This window comes from Callithrix jacchus, chromosome X, assembly GCF_049354715.1.
Source record: "Callithrix jacchus isolate 240 chromosome X, calJac240_pri, whole genome shotgun sequence".
Taxonomy (NCBI): domain Eukaryota; kingdom Metazoa; phylum Chordata; class Mammalia; order Primates; family Cebidae; genus Callithrix; species Callithrix jacchus.
In genome coordinates, this window is record NC_133524.1 from 119,809,099 (window position 1) to 119,822,465 (window position 13,367).

At 34.6% G+C, this 13,367-nt stretch overlaps 1 protein-coding gene across 25 annotated transcripts in view; it reads left to right on the forward strand.

Annotated features, from left to right (window-relative positions):
* Positions 1-13,367, forward strand: part of STAG2 (STAG2 cohesin complex component) — a 145,049-nt gene that overhangs the window by 95,799 nt on the left and 35,883 nt on the right. For all 25 annotated transcript variants that reach the window (XM_035288956.3, XM_078362338.1, XM_078362340.1 and 22 more), the window contains 9 exons: positions 2,851-2,958; positions 4,287-4,398; positions 7,249-7,366; positions 7,792-7,895; positions 8,927-9,019; positions 9,141-9,230; positions 9,878-10,081; positions 12,963-13,033; positions 13,267-13,354. In XM_035288956.3, the coding sequence (XP_035144847.1) occupies positions 2,851-2,958; positions 4,287-4,398; positions 7,249-7,366; positions 7,792-7,895; positions 8,927-9,019; positions 9,141-9,230; positions 9,878-10,081; positions 12,963-13,033; positions 13,267-13,354 (988 nt within the window). The remainder of the gene's footprint in view (positions 1-2,850; positions 2,959-4,286; positions 4,399-7,248; positions 7,367-7,791; positions 7,896-8,926; positions 9,020-9,140; positions 9,231-9,877; positions 10,082-12,962; positions 13,034-13,266; positions 13,355-13,367) is intronic.

Below are 13,367 nucleotides of genomic sequence, written 5' to 3' on the forward strand. Positions count from 1 at the left end.
AATATAATTTTCAGTCATGTATTATAAAACCATAGTAATTTAAAAATGTTGGTCCTTGTATATGAATAGACAAAAAGATCAATGGAGCAGAATAAAAATAGAGATAAACACATAGGCATCTATAAAGTGACCATGTCAGATTTTCCTGAGCATGATAAGAAAGCTAGACATAAAAAGATAAATGAATTGACTATATAAAACCTAAAAATATCTGTATTCCATAAAACACCGTAAACTCTGAAAACAAATCTCAGATTGGGCAAGATATTTGCATCGAAGTAGTTGATTTTTGCAAATCAGTTAAAAAAAATCTGTAATAATAGGAAAACAGTCAAATGTTAAGGATCAGATCATTGACAGAAAAGTACAAATTTAAACATAGGAGACGATGTTGGGCCACACTTAATAAACATATATCTTAAAAGTGAGAGTTTTAAATCTGTTTGGCAAAAATAGAAAGTGTTTGGTAATTACACTATGTTGTTGAGGCTATGCCATAACAGGCCCTTTTACATTGTTGATGGGAATATAGATTGGTCTAAGCTCCTTGGAGAAAAACTTCAGTATCTATCAGAATTTCAAATACTCATGTTCTCTAACAAAGCATTGTTTGTAAGAGCAGAATTTTGAAAACAACCAAGGGTTTATATCAATAGAGGAAGAATTAAATTAGTATGTAAGATAATGCTAATATAAGCACTTTATAGGGATAATTTCATTTAATACCACAGCTCAGTGAGATGGTAGTGGTTATTCTCATTTCTGTGAATCAGACAACATTGCAGTAATTAAAAAGAAGGCAGTTCTACAGCTATTGATAATTCAGGGAATTCACTTACTTTGGAATTTCTAGAGTGGTCTGTTAACTGTTGTATACTTCCGCACCTCCCCACCTCTTTTTTTTTTTTTGGTTTGAGACGGAGTCTTACTGTCACCAGGCAGGAGTGTAGTGGCACAATTTCCACCTCCTGGGTTCAAGTGATTCTTTCGCCTCAGCCTTCCAAGTAGCTGGAACCACAGGCGCATGCCACTATGCCCGGCTGATTTTTGTATTTTTAGTAGAGATGGGGTTTCACCATGTGGGCCAGGATGGTCTCGATGTCTTGACCTTGTGATCTGCCCACCTTGGCCTCCCAAAGTGCTTGGGATTGCAGGCATAAGCCACCACACCTGGCCTCTTTCCTTTATTTTTAATTATATTTAAAAATCATAAATGTTACATACATATGTCATATATAAAAATATTTAGAGAATTCTGAAATAAAGTAATAGTACTCTACATATATTTCTATAGCTTCTTTCCCACCATCCTCTACAGTATACTGGAGACATCTTTTTTTCTGGTATTTTTATCAAAGGTGGTAGACATAGCCATTCATGCTGATTTTCAGGCATTAATATACCTAATAGTTTAGATTTCTTAGGAACGTTCCTTTTCAAAAAGTTAAAATGAGTGAACTTCTGTAGAGTTACAATACTTTAACTTGTTTAATTCAATGTGTTTTTGTTTTTTAGAGACAGGGTCTTGCTCTATCACCCAAGCTGGAGTGCAGTGGTTCGATCATGGCTTGCTCCAGTCTCGCTCTCCCAAGCTCAATCTATCTTCCCACCTCAGCCTCCTGTGTAGTTGGGACTAAAGCTACTATATAGCCCACCATGTCCGGCGAATTTTTTTTTTTCGTGTTTTGTAGAAATGAGGTTTCATGTTGCCCAGGCTAGTCTTGAACTCCTGGGCTCAGGTGGTCCACTCACCTCAGCCTCCCAAAGTGCTGGGATTACAGGTGTGAGCCACCACCCAACCTGATTCAGTGTTATTTTGTTAAAAACACACAAGTCATTTTTCCAAAAATAATCTTATCTTATATAAAGAGCAATTGAAGTCAGAGTGCTTTTTAAACTAGAATTTTAACAATTTAGTTTCTTTTTCTCTCAAGAAGAAGTGATACTTAGACATCAGACTTCTGGGAGCTTTCAGCACAACAGAAAAAAAAAAAGAGGATCTGTGTGCTTCAACTATCCAGTATTCTTAGGCTTTTTTTTCCTCTGGCAGCGGTTCTATGATTTTAATTTACATATAATGGTAAAAACCTGGATTATATATATATCACAGTAGACTAGAAGCATATTGGGAGAGAAAGAGCTGCCAGGGGCCAGGACTCTGAATGCAGTTGCAAGGGAAGAATACAACAGCGTTTTACCCTGGGGTACTGTGGTTGATGGGCCTTAATCATGATTATGATTTATCGAAAATATTTTGTTAGGCTTATTTTGTTCTTTAAAAATAAGAAAAAATGAGCATTACATTTTAGTAATATATATATTTTTTCAATGATTGCAATTAAAGATCTTTGGCACTTAGATTTTAGTCATTTGGAAAAACCACTTGTATCGCCTTATATGGTGTTCAGTACATTGTGGATGAAGTATTCTTGATTAAAGTGATATAAATGGGACATTAGTACATTTTGATGTAATGTTGTAACTCAATGTTACTATGAAATATGAGCAAAATATTATCTGCGATTTTTAACTCTAAGCTCTTAGCTTGCTGCCCCTTTAGTTTCTATATTAGTTTTCATTTTGTCTTCCTTTTCTGTTAGCATCCATGTGACATAAATCTTAAACGTTCATTTGTTTACCTTCTGTATTCACTTTTAATTTTACCTGCCATTTATCTTTGATAGATTTTGGTGGATGATAATTAAATAAGATTGGTTTGTTTTTTTTTTCCTTTAACACAAATTAGTGAAACTTTACAACTTTTTAAAAATATGAACATGAATTTTTGTACTGTTAATATGCTTTGAATTATGACATTGCTAAAAGCACCTGTTATTGCTTATTTCTTAGGAGTAGTGAAGAAGTCCTTACTGCAGAAGATTGTGAAAATGTCTATCATCTGGTTTATTCAGCTCACCGGCCAGTAGCAGTAGCAGCTGGAGAATTTCTCTACAAAAAGTAAATCTATATTTCTGTTACTCATTTTCTAAGGCATGCTCTCACAGCGGTTACTTGTTTTGTTACACTGGACGTTAAGATTATATATATAACTTACTTTAAAAATTACTCAGTACAGATCATATCGAAGCTTTCACATTTTACTATTTCCTTTAAAAGTTTAGATTTCTCCTAAATTCTTTGATTTATTTAAGTTAGATCTTTAAAGGGAAATGTACCCATGTCTTTCAGTGAACATGTTTGGAAAGATACCTAACAATATTATAATATTAAGACTGACCTCTTCCTAATTGTTTACCCGTCTAATACCTGCTTCATCTTCTAAATATTGCATATGCTATATTTAGTGTTTTTTTTTTTGAGACAGAGGCTCTCTTTGTTGCCCAGGCTGGAGTGTGCAGTGGTGTGATCTCAGCTCACTGTACCCAACCTGTGCCTCTCAAGTTCAAGTGCTGCTTGTGCCTCAGCCTCCTCCTGACTAGCTGGGACTACAGACTGTATTTAGTCTTAAACTTATTTTTTCTTTGCTTTAGAAAATATTAAAAGGTTCTTCAAGTACTTAATATAATTTGACATAAGAATCCTAAGAATTCTACAATCTCTTTACTTTTATGATCCTATTTAACATTCAGATTAGGAAGTATGAGTAGAAGTGTGAATATCTGATCACAGAAAACACTCAAAGATTGTTATACAATGACTTTCAAAGAGACCATTTTGAGCCATATAGATTAAACGTTTCTTGTTCCTTCGATTTTATTAAAATGCCTGTTTGGTGTGCAGCAATTATTAGAAAGAGTAGGTGGTATAAAACAGTTACACTACAGTTTTCTATTCATTGCTGTTTAGTGTTAATTCTTTTGTTGTTTATGAGGAAAAATGGCCATGCTATCCATAGTAAAAGGACAGTAAGTTGGGATAATTTTGCAAGAAGAATGGAAGGAAAGTATGAGTTTAATTTTCAAGATGAATATGTATCATAGATTTTTTTTTAGCATAAATGGTGTAGCTTTGTCATTGTACTACTTTTATGAAAGGTGACAGTTATATAAAATACAGTAAGAATTTTAAAAAGAAATAATTTATAACTTAGTACAATTAACTTGAGAAGTTGGTTTAAAAGGACTTAGAATTACCATCAAACATGAAATGAAAAGGGTTTATAGCAGTTACTTGTGTGGTATGCCAAAATGTTGGATGATATTGTACCTATGCAGTTCTCCTTTACTCCTTTGTTAGATCCTTAAATATGAAATCCACACATTTAATTTTTTTGATTAGGAAATATTTGTTTTGTTGTCATAAAAAAAATATTACTTTTTTCACAGGCTCTTCAGTCGTAGAGATCCAGAGGAGGATGGAATGATGAAAAGAAGAGGAAGACAAGGTCCAAATGCCAACCTTGTTAAGACATTGGTTTTTTTCTTTCTAGAAAGTGAGGTTAGTTGATAGTATTTATTTTATACTTAGGTTCAAAAAGTTTTGGAAAAGGGGTTAAAATGAGGTGCATTAAAAAGAAATATTCTGTTTAGCACAGTAAATTGTGACTTGAATGGAGCTCTACCCACTCCACAAATTTTTAAAGTATGCTTTCTACTTTTAGTAAGATGTTCAAACAGTAGAATTTATGTATAGTGCTGAGAATATTAATTTTAGAGTTCAGAATCCTGATTGCCAGTTGGGCTACTCTATTTACTATTTGTGTGACCTTAGGTTTAGCTACTTACTCTTTCTAAGCCTCAGTTTCCTAGTAAAAAGATGGGTAACCTGAAACAATCTGTAATCTGTATAAAACTTAACATAGACCTAGAACATTATAAGATCTCAAGTGTTAGTACCTGCCATTTAAATTGTAGATGTGGACTTAAACTAGTCTCCCTAAAGTTGGAAACCTACCTGTTAGCCAGATATTGAGAGGACTCAAAATTTATTTTTGGTATTTGTATTATATATTATTTAATTAGTGATTGGGCCTGTTAATTTTCTAGTTATTTCTGTATTTGGGCATATAATTGATTCTTTATTTTTCAGGATTTTCTACATTATGCAATCAGGTCATTTGCAAATAAAGATAATTTTCCTTTTCCTTTCCAACATTTTTTCCATTTTTTTTTTCTTGCCTTATTGAATTGGCTAAGACCTTCCATAGACTGTTGAGTAGGGCCGGTTGTGGTGGCTTATAACTGTAATCCCACTTTTGGAGGCTGAGGTGGGTGGATCACGTGAGGCCAGGAGTTTGAGAACAGCCTGGCCAACATGGCAAAACCCCACCTCTACAAAAAATACAAAAATTAGCCAGGCTTGGTGGTGCATGCCTGTAATCCCAGCTACTTGGGGGGCTGAGGCACAAGAATCCCTTGAAAACCCGGAAGGCAGAGGTTGCAGTGAGTCAGGATCATGCTACTGCACTCCAGCTTGGGTGACGAAGCAGGATTCTGTCTCAAAAAAAAAAAAAAAATTGACTAGAGTGGTGAGAGTAGACATTTTTGGATTGCTCCTGATCTTATGGGAAAAGTGTCCAATATTTTGACATTAATTACATTGTTAGCTATAGGTGTTTTATAGATATTTATAATCAGATTGAGGATGTTTCCTTTTATCCTTTCTTTGCTGAAAATTTCTAACGTGAATGGAAATTGGATTCTGTAAAAAGCTTCTGCATTCCTTGAGATGATTGTTTTATTTTTATCCTTTATTATGTTAATGTGTTGAGTTATGTTGAATGACTTTTTAAATGTTGAATGAACCTACTTGTTCATGATGTTATTCTTTTTATATATTGCTTGATTCAGTTTGCAAATTTTTTATTTGATTTGATTGATTGATTTTTTTTTTTAAGAGACAGAGTCTTGCTCTGTCACTCAGCGAGAAGTGCAATGGCTTAATCATAGTTCATTGCAACCTTGAACTTCTGGGCTCAATTGATCCTCTTGCCTCAGCCTCCCTAGTAGCTCTGACTACAACTGTGTGCCACCACACCCAGCTCGTTTGTTTTATTAGATTTTTGTAGACAGTTGGGGGTCTTTCTGTGTCCCAGGCTGGTATTCTACTCTTGGCCCCAAGTTAATCCTCCCTTCTTGGCCTCCCAAAATGCTGGGATTACAGGCAAGAATCATGGCACCTGGCCCAGTTTGCCAATTTTTGAGGACATTCCCTTTGTGTTCATAAAGGATTTAGGTTTATATTTTTTATTACTTGTAATTCCTTTGACAGATTTTTGTATCATGATTATGATAGCCCTCATCCCGCCAAATGAGTCGGGAAACAGTAGGGTGTTACCTGCTCCCTGAGATGAAGTCTTACTCTGTTGCCCAGGCTGAAGTGTAGTGGTGTGATCTCAGCTCACTGCCAACTGTGCCTTCTAAGTTCAAGCGATTCTATTGCCTTAGCCTCCAGAGTAGCTGAGATTACAGGCACATGCCACCAGGCCTGGCTAATTTTTGTATTTTTAGTAAAGAAATGGTTATACCATGTTGACCAGGCTGGTCTCAAACTCCTGACCTCAGGTGATCTGCCTGCCTCGGCCTCTCAAAGTGCTGGGATTACAGGTGTGAGCCACCACACCCAGCCAACAGTAGGATCTTTTAAACTTCACATAATGAATAGAATGTTCTGCTTATATATTGAATTGACAGACATTCATTTTGTATTTTAATTAACCATTATCACTTCCATTCAGTTAAAATAAATTCTTAGCATACCTAAGAATTGAGAGCAGTTAACTGATGTAATATCAGGTCCAAATAATCAGTAAGTATGCATATAATCTCTTTATAACGTACTTTCCAGAACTGGTGTGGTGGCTCATGCCTAAAATCACAGCACTTTGGGAGACTGAGGTGGGCGGATCACCTGAGGTCAGGAGTTCGAGACCAACCTGGCCAACATGGTGAAACCTCATCTCTACTAAAAATACATAAATTAGCTGGGTATGGTGGTGCATGCCTGTAGTTCCAGCTACTTGGGAGGCCAAGGCAGGAGAATCACTTGAATCTGGAAGGCAGAGGTTGCAGTGAACCAAGATTGCACCCATTTCATAACAGCCTGGGCGACAGAGCAAGACTCTGCCTTAATGTTTTAATTATTATTGTTAAAAATGATGCTACCTAACAAGTCTTTCTTAGAGCAAGCAAACTAAGGCAGTTTCCTCTCTGTCCTTTCATCTGTTTGACATCAAAAAATAGATAGCTGTTTGAGAGTTTGTACGTGATGCCAATAAAGCTTCCATTCGTTTGAGTTAAGGCTAGTATGCTATTTGTCTAAGACCACACTGCTCTTTTTAAATTTTAGTTACATGAGCATGCAGCATACCTTGTGGATAGCATGTGGGACTGTGCAACTGAGCTGCTCAAAGACTGGGAATGTATGAATAGCTTGTTGCTGGAAGAGCCACTTAGTGGAGAGGAAGGTAAGGATGTTTAATTAAGATATTTTTGTTTAGACAGTTTTGTAAGTAGTTTTTTACTCATTTCATTTGTTTATCCTTTTAATTTTAAGATAATTTGATAAAATCTTACTTTGTATATAGTTTTGTTTTCATATACATAAATATTATGCTATGTAAAAAGATGTAATTGCTGTCAACATGCTTTATTTTTTTGGTATCTGAGTTCTTACTTTCTTTACCCAAATGTATGGATCTGTGGTGGATAGATTTGGAGTGCTGAGGGATTTAGGAAGGTTATCTTTTCTGTGATGTAGTAATGGGATTTTCTTTAGTACCTTAGGTCAGATTCTGTTTACAGGCAGAAGAAACTATTATGTAATAATTACAAGTACCATATAGAGAGAAGAAATAGGCTGTTTCTTTCTGACTTTTTTTTTTTTTTTTAGCACTAACAGATAGGCAAGAGAGTGCTCTGATTGAAATAATGCTTTGTACTATTAGACAAGCAGCTGAATGTCATCCTCCCGTGGGAAGAGGGACAGGAAAAAGGGTATGCCAATCAATGTATTTTCAATATTCTAAACTCTATTTCTCCTTTTTCAGTATCTTTTTAAAAATTTCATTTTAACCATGAAACAACATTTTAAAAAATTGTTTTATTTTTCAGAAGACCTTTGCTTATAAATGTGTTAGAAGTAAATTTTAAAGCATTAGCAATTTGAGAAATTTGAGTTCTCTATAGATACTTTTTTAGTTACTGCAAGAGATATGATTGACAGTCCTTGCCTTCATGACTGAATGTAGTGTGCACCATTTGGAATGGTGCAGTTATATGTTTTATTTATAGATTTGCTATCATTTTCTTCTGAAATAAAATTAGAAATAAAAATGGAGTTAATTTTTTATTAAAACAGGGAAAGTCTATTTCCCAGGATCAGATTTTATTGCATTATTATAAAGTTTACATGAATTTGCATTTTATATCAACACACAGGCTTTTTCAAACTTTTGACTGTAACGTACAAAAATAAATTTTTATATTGTGATCTATTACACATGAATATATTTGTGTTTGTATATAACTGAAACAAAATTTTATTGAAGACACTGAATGTGATGCTTTCTATCGTTTCTGTTTCTGTTTTTTAAAAATTTCTGTCCCTTTTTTGTTAATTGCTGATAGCAATTTAGTGTTTTGAATTTGTAACTTATGTGTCATGTACCACAGTCTAGAGGAAGCAGAAATGCTGATCAATTCCAATATTTTATATATAAGCTCCTAAACGGTATTTTCTATTTTTAACTGATTCTCCTATCATCCAAACATAGAATTGGTTAGTCTTATTGGATATTGATTTTCCCTCTAGGACTCTCCAAATTTTTTTGTTGTTTCAGTTGGCTTTGTGTTTTTATCATGTTTAGTTATTCTCTTTTGTGTTACTTTTAGGGATAATGTTTTATAGTGAAATTGTTTTGTCCATCTCTTAAAGTTTTAGTAATCATTTTGTATGTTTTAACTAAAACTTGAACATTTAACAGTTAGTGGGCTTACTAAATATAAAAGTCTTTGTGTTACTTTAGGTGCTTACAGCAAAGGAGAAGAAGACCCAGTTGGATGATAGGACGAAGATCACTGAGCTTTTTGCCGTGGCCCTTCCTCAGTTATTAGGAAAAGTAAGTTTGTGTCAATATCATAGTGTTACTAAAGAAATCACAGTTTTTTTCTAAATGCCTCACAGAATATTATAATGCTTACTTATTGTGATCTTTTCAACATGATCTTTCTATTTCACAGTACTCTGTAGATGCAGAAAAGGTGACTAACTTGTTGCAGTTGCCTCAGTACTTTGATTTGGAAATATATACCACTGGACGATTAGAAAAGGTAAGATCATTTTGCTTAAAAAAAAAAAAAAAAAAAACCTTAAAAATTGTTTAGCTCATTTCATCACAGCGTTTGTATTTCTTAAACTTTGTTTCTGGAACATATTTTAAGAAAGGAAACCTATAGCTTAGGTCTTCTGTATTTTAGATTAGTTTGACTTAAAGAATGATGGTAATGATGCTTCCCTTTGCTTCATAGCCACAACTGTACCTTCATTCTTAGCTATTATGTGACTATATCACTGATCACTTATGGAGACTGGGGGTGGATAACTAGGTAATAACAATTAGATGAGATTGGGTGCATTCAGGGTGGTATGGCCATAGATGATAATAACAATTATAAGACAGAATCAGCTAATATTTATTGAATACTTTTGCTATGTTCTATGAATTTTTGTAAGCTCTTTATACAAATATTCTCACCACAGCCCTGTGAGGTAGATAATATTACTTCCCTTAAAGTTGAGGAATAAGTATGGTTGGATCAGTATATTTATTTATTATTAGAAAAGTACCTTAAAATGTATGCCCCGTGTTACAGAGTTACTGTATTTGAAAATTTTCTCCCTGGTGATATGGTGATGTAGTCACTTAATACCTATCATATATGCCTTTGTTTTGATGAAAAATGTTATTATTTTGCAGCATTTGGATGCCTTATTGCGACAGATCCGGAATATTGTAGAGAAGCACACAGATACAGATGTTTTGGAAGCATGTTCTAAAACTTACCATGCACTCTGTAATGAAGAGTTCACAATCTTCAACAGAGTAGATATTTCAAGAAGTCAACTGATAGATGAATTGGCAGATAAATTTAACCGGCTTCTTGAAGATTTTCTGCAAGAGGTATATATTATAACTATTACAAGTATTATGTCAGTTGAGAACCTCTATTTCAGTAAACTACTTAGTCGCCCAAGTGTTAGTCCTAGTGATAGTCTTTAGCAGTATTTTGAAACAATGTTCAGGCTTTTATTTTATTTATTTATTTATTTTTAATTTTTTATTGGATTTTAGGTTTTGGGGTACATGAGCAGAGCATGCAAGACAGTTGCGTAGGTACACACATGGCAGTGTGCTTTGCTTTCCTTTTCCCCTTCACCCACATTTGGTATTTCTCCCAAGGCTATCCCTCCCCACCTCCCCCTCCCACTGGCCCTCCCCCTTTCCCCCCAATAGACCCCAGTGTTTAGTACTCCCCTTTCTGTGTCCATGTGTTCTCATTTTTCATCACCCGCCTATGAGTGAGAATATGCGGTGTTTCATTTTCTGTTCTTGTGTCAGTTTGCTGAGGATGATGTTCTCCAGATTCATCCATGTCCCTACAAACGATACAAACTCATCATTTCTGATTGCTGCATAATATTCCATGGTGTATATGTGCCACATTTTTCCAATCCAGTCTATTATCAATGGGCATTTGGGTTGATTCCAGGTCTTTGCTGTTGTAAACAGTGCTGCAATGAACATTCGTGTACATGTGTCCTTATAGTAGAACGATTTATAGTCTTTTGGATATATACCCAGTAATGGGATTGCTGGGTCAAATGGAATTTCTATTTCTAAGGCCTTGAGGAATCGCCACACTGTCTTCCACAATGGTTGAACTAATTTACACTCCCACCAACAGTGTAAAAGTGTTCCTTTTTCTCCACATCCTCTCCAGCATCTGTTGTCTCCAGATTTTTTAATGATCGCCATTCTAACTGGCGTGAGATGGTATCTCAATGTGGTTTTGATTTGCATCTCTCTGATGACCAGTGACGATGAGCATTTTTTCATATGATGGTTGGCCTCATATATGTCTTCTTTCGTAAAGTGTCTGTTCATATCCTTTGCCTACTTTTGAATGGGCTTGTTTGTTTTTTTCCTGTAAATCTGTTTGAGTTCTTTGTAAATTCTGGATATCAGCCCTTTGTCAGATGGGTACACTGCAAACATTTTTTCCCATTCTGTTGGTTGCCGATCCACTCTAGTGACTGTTTCTTTTGCCGTGCAGAAGCTGTGGAGTTTCATTAGGTCCCATTTGTCTATTTTGGCTTTTTATTCTGTGACTCATTGCGCTACTCCTCCACCAAAATAGGAAAGTGGTGAGAATCTGTGACTTAGATAAGGTGAAAGCAAAATTAACATCTTTTTTTGTTTTGAGAAATGATCTGGACAGTTATCTGGTGTTCATTGAGCCAGGGCTGTTAAGAAATAGGTGTTATTGGAACAGAAAAGGAGAGCTAGATTTAGAGTAGTAGCCTGAAAAAGTAGAGTATTTCTCAGTGTTTTGGCAGTGTAGGTTAGGGAAGGACATTATGTATGTATGTTTGTTTGTTTGTTTGAGACGGAGTCTTGCTCTGTTGTCCAGCCTGGAATGCAATGGTGCCATCTCAGCTCACTGTAGCCTCTGCCTCTCAGGTTCAAACTATTCTCCTCCCTCAGTCTCCCAGGTAGCTGGGACTGTAGACATGTGCCACTGTACCGGGCTAATTTTTGTGTTTTTAGTAGACAGGGTTTTGCCATGTTGGCCAGACTGTTCTTGAATTCCTGACCCCAGGTGATCCTCCCAAAGTACTGGAATTACAGGGGTGAGCCACTGTGCCTGGCCTGGTTTTTGACATTATAAAACTTTAATAAATTACTATTATAGCCACTGCTACTTTTGGAGTGTTCTGTGTTGTTCTCTTGTATTTCCAAAGAGGCTTAGTGCATAGCACTTAAACACACTTGTATTTTTATTGTGATTGTTATTTTATCCAGAAATATATATTTACATTCAATTTTTTTGAATAAAATAAAAATTCATAACTATGAAATTAATGCCATTAACCTTTTCCACATCAGTTTTATTGTTAATGCTGTAAAATCATATGGACTTTGTAATTTCTAGTTTTCTTGTTTTATGAATGACTCATTTAACTTTTATTTAGTATATATCATTATTCCTGGCTTATTAAGTTTTACTAATTTGAGGTTTGTGCAAATATGTTGATGTACGATTATTACATTCTCAGTTAAAAATTTTAATGGGTCTACTCTTGGCTGAATATGATTTGTGATTAGGACAAAATAATTTAAAATCAAGCAATGGTTAATTAAATTTAATTACTTTGTAGAAGAGTTATAGTTTAAAAACAAGTGCTTTTTTGAGAGAACTAGAGTTCAACACAGTAGAGTCAGTAGTGTGTAAGCAATTTTGTTTCCTGGAGTAAGACTGGTAAAAGTTTTCAAAACTTAAGTTTAAGTTGAAAAGTATATTAACAAATGTTGCTAACCAAATAGGACCAGCATATATAGTCATTATTCAGAGGTTTTTCCCTATTTATTTGTTATTAGTGTCATATATCTTTATGATGATATATGTTTAAGGTACTTAGCTTTTGTCCTTTAGGTATTGTCTTTCTGATCTTCTTGTCATTTAAGTATTTTATTGTCCTAGTGCATTTATTACTGTGAAAAAATAGGTGCCTTTATAGTCTTGTGTCAAGTTTACTTAGAAGAAAAAGAAGAATATTATTTTCATTTTTTCTCTTGGTTATATTGTTCCTATGATAACAAACTTATGTTAACTCATTACCCTAGTCATATTGCCTTAAATTTGGCCAGATCTAGGTATTGAATGACAAGTTCATTTGCGGGTTTTGTTGTGTTATTCTTTATTTTTCAAGGTAATAGTAACATTTTGATAGCCTAGAATTTTTCACTTTAATGGTTCTTAATGTGTAATTAATATTAATAGGGTGAAGAACCTGATGAAGATGATGCGTATCAGGTATTGTCAACATTGAAGAGGATTACTGCTTTTCATAAGTAAGTTGAATTTTGAAGTTTCTGTTTTCTTAAAACTGTAGAAATGAACTTGCATGTTTTGTGGGTTATAATGTTAATTTATAAGCTAATTTGTTGTCGTCGTTGTTGTTGTTGTCGTAGGGGCATTTTTAAGTTTACTGTATTTACTGCATCTGTTAACACTCAAGTCCAAAACAATTGTCATTAGGCTTAGCTGTTTAATAAAACTTAACGGTTTTTTTTTTCTTTTACAGTGCCCATGACCTTTCAAAGTGGGATTTATTTGCTTGTAATTACAAACTCTTGAAAACTGGAATTGAAAATGGAGACATGCCTGAGCAGGTTTTTATTTATT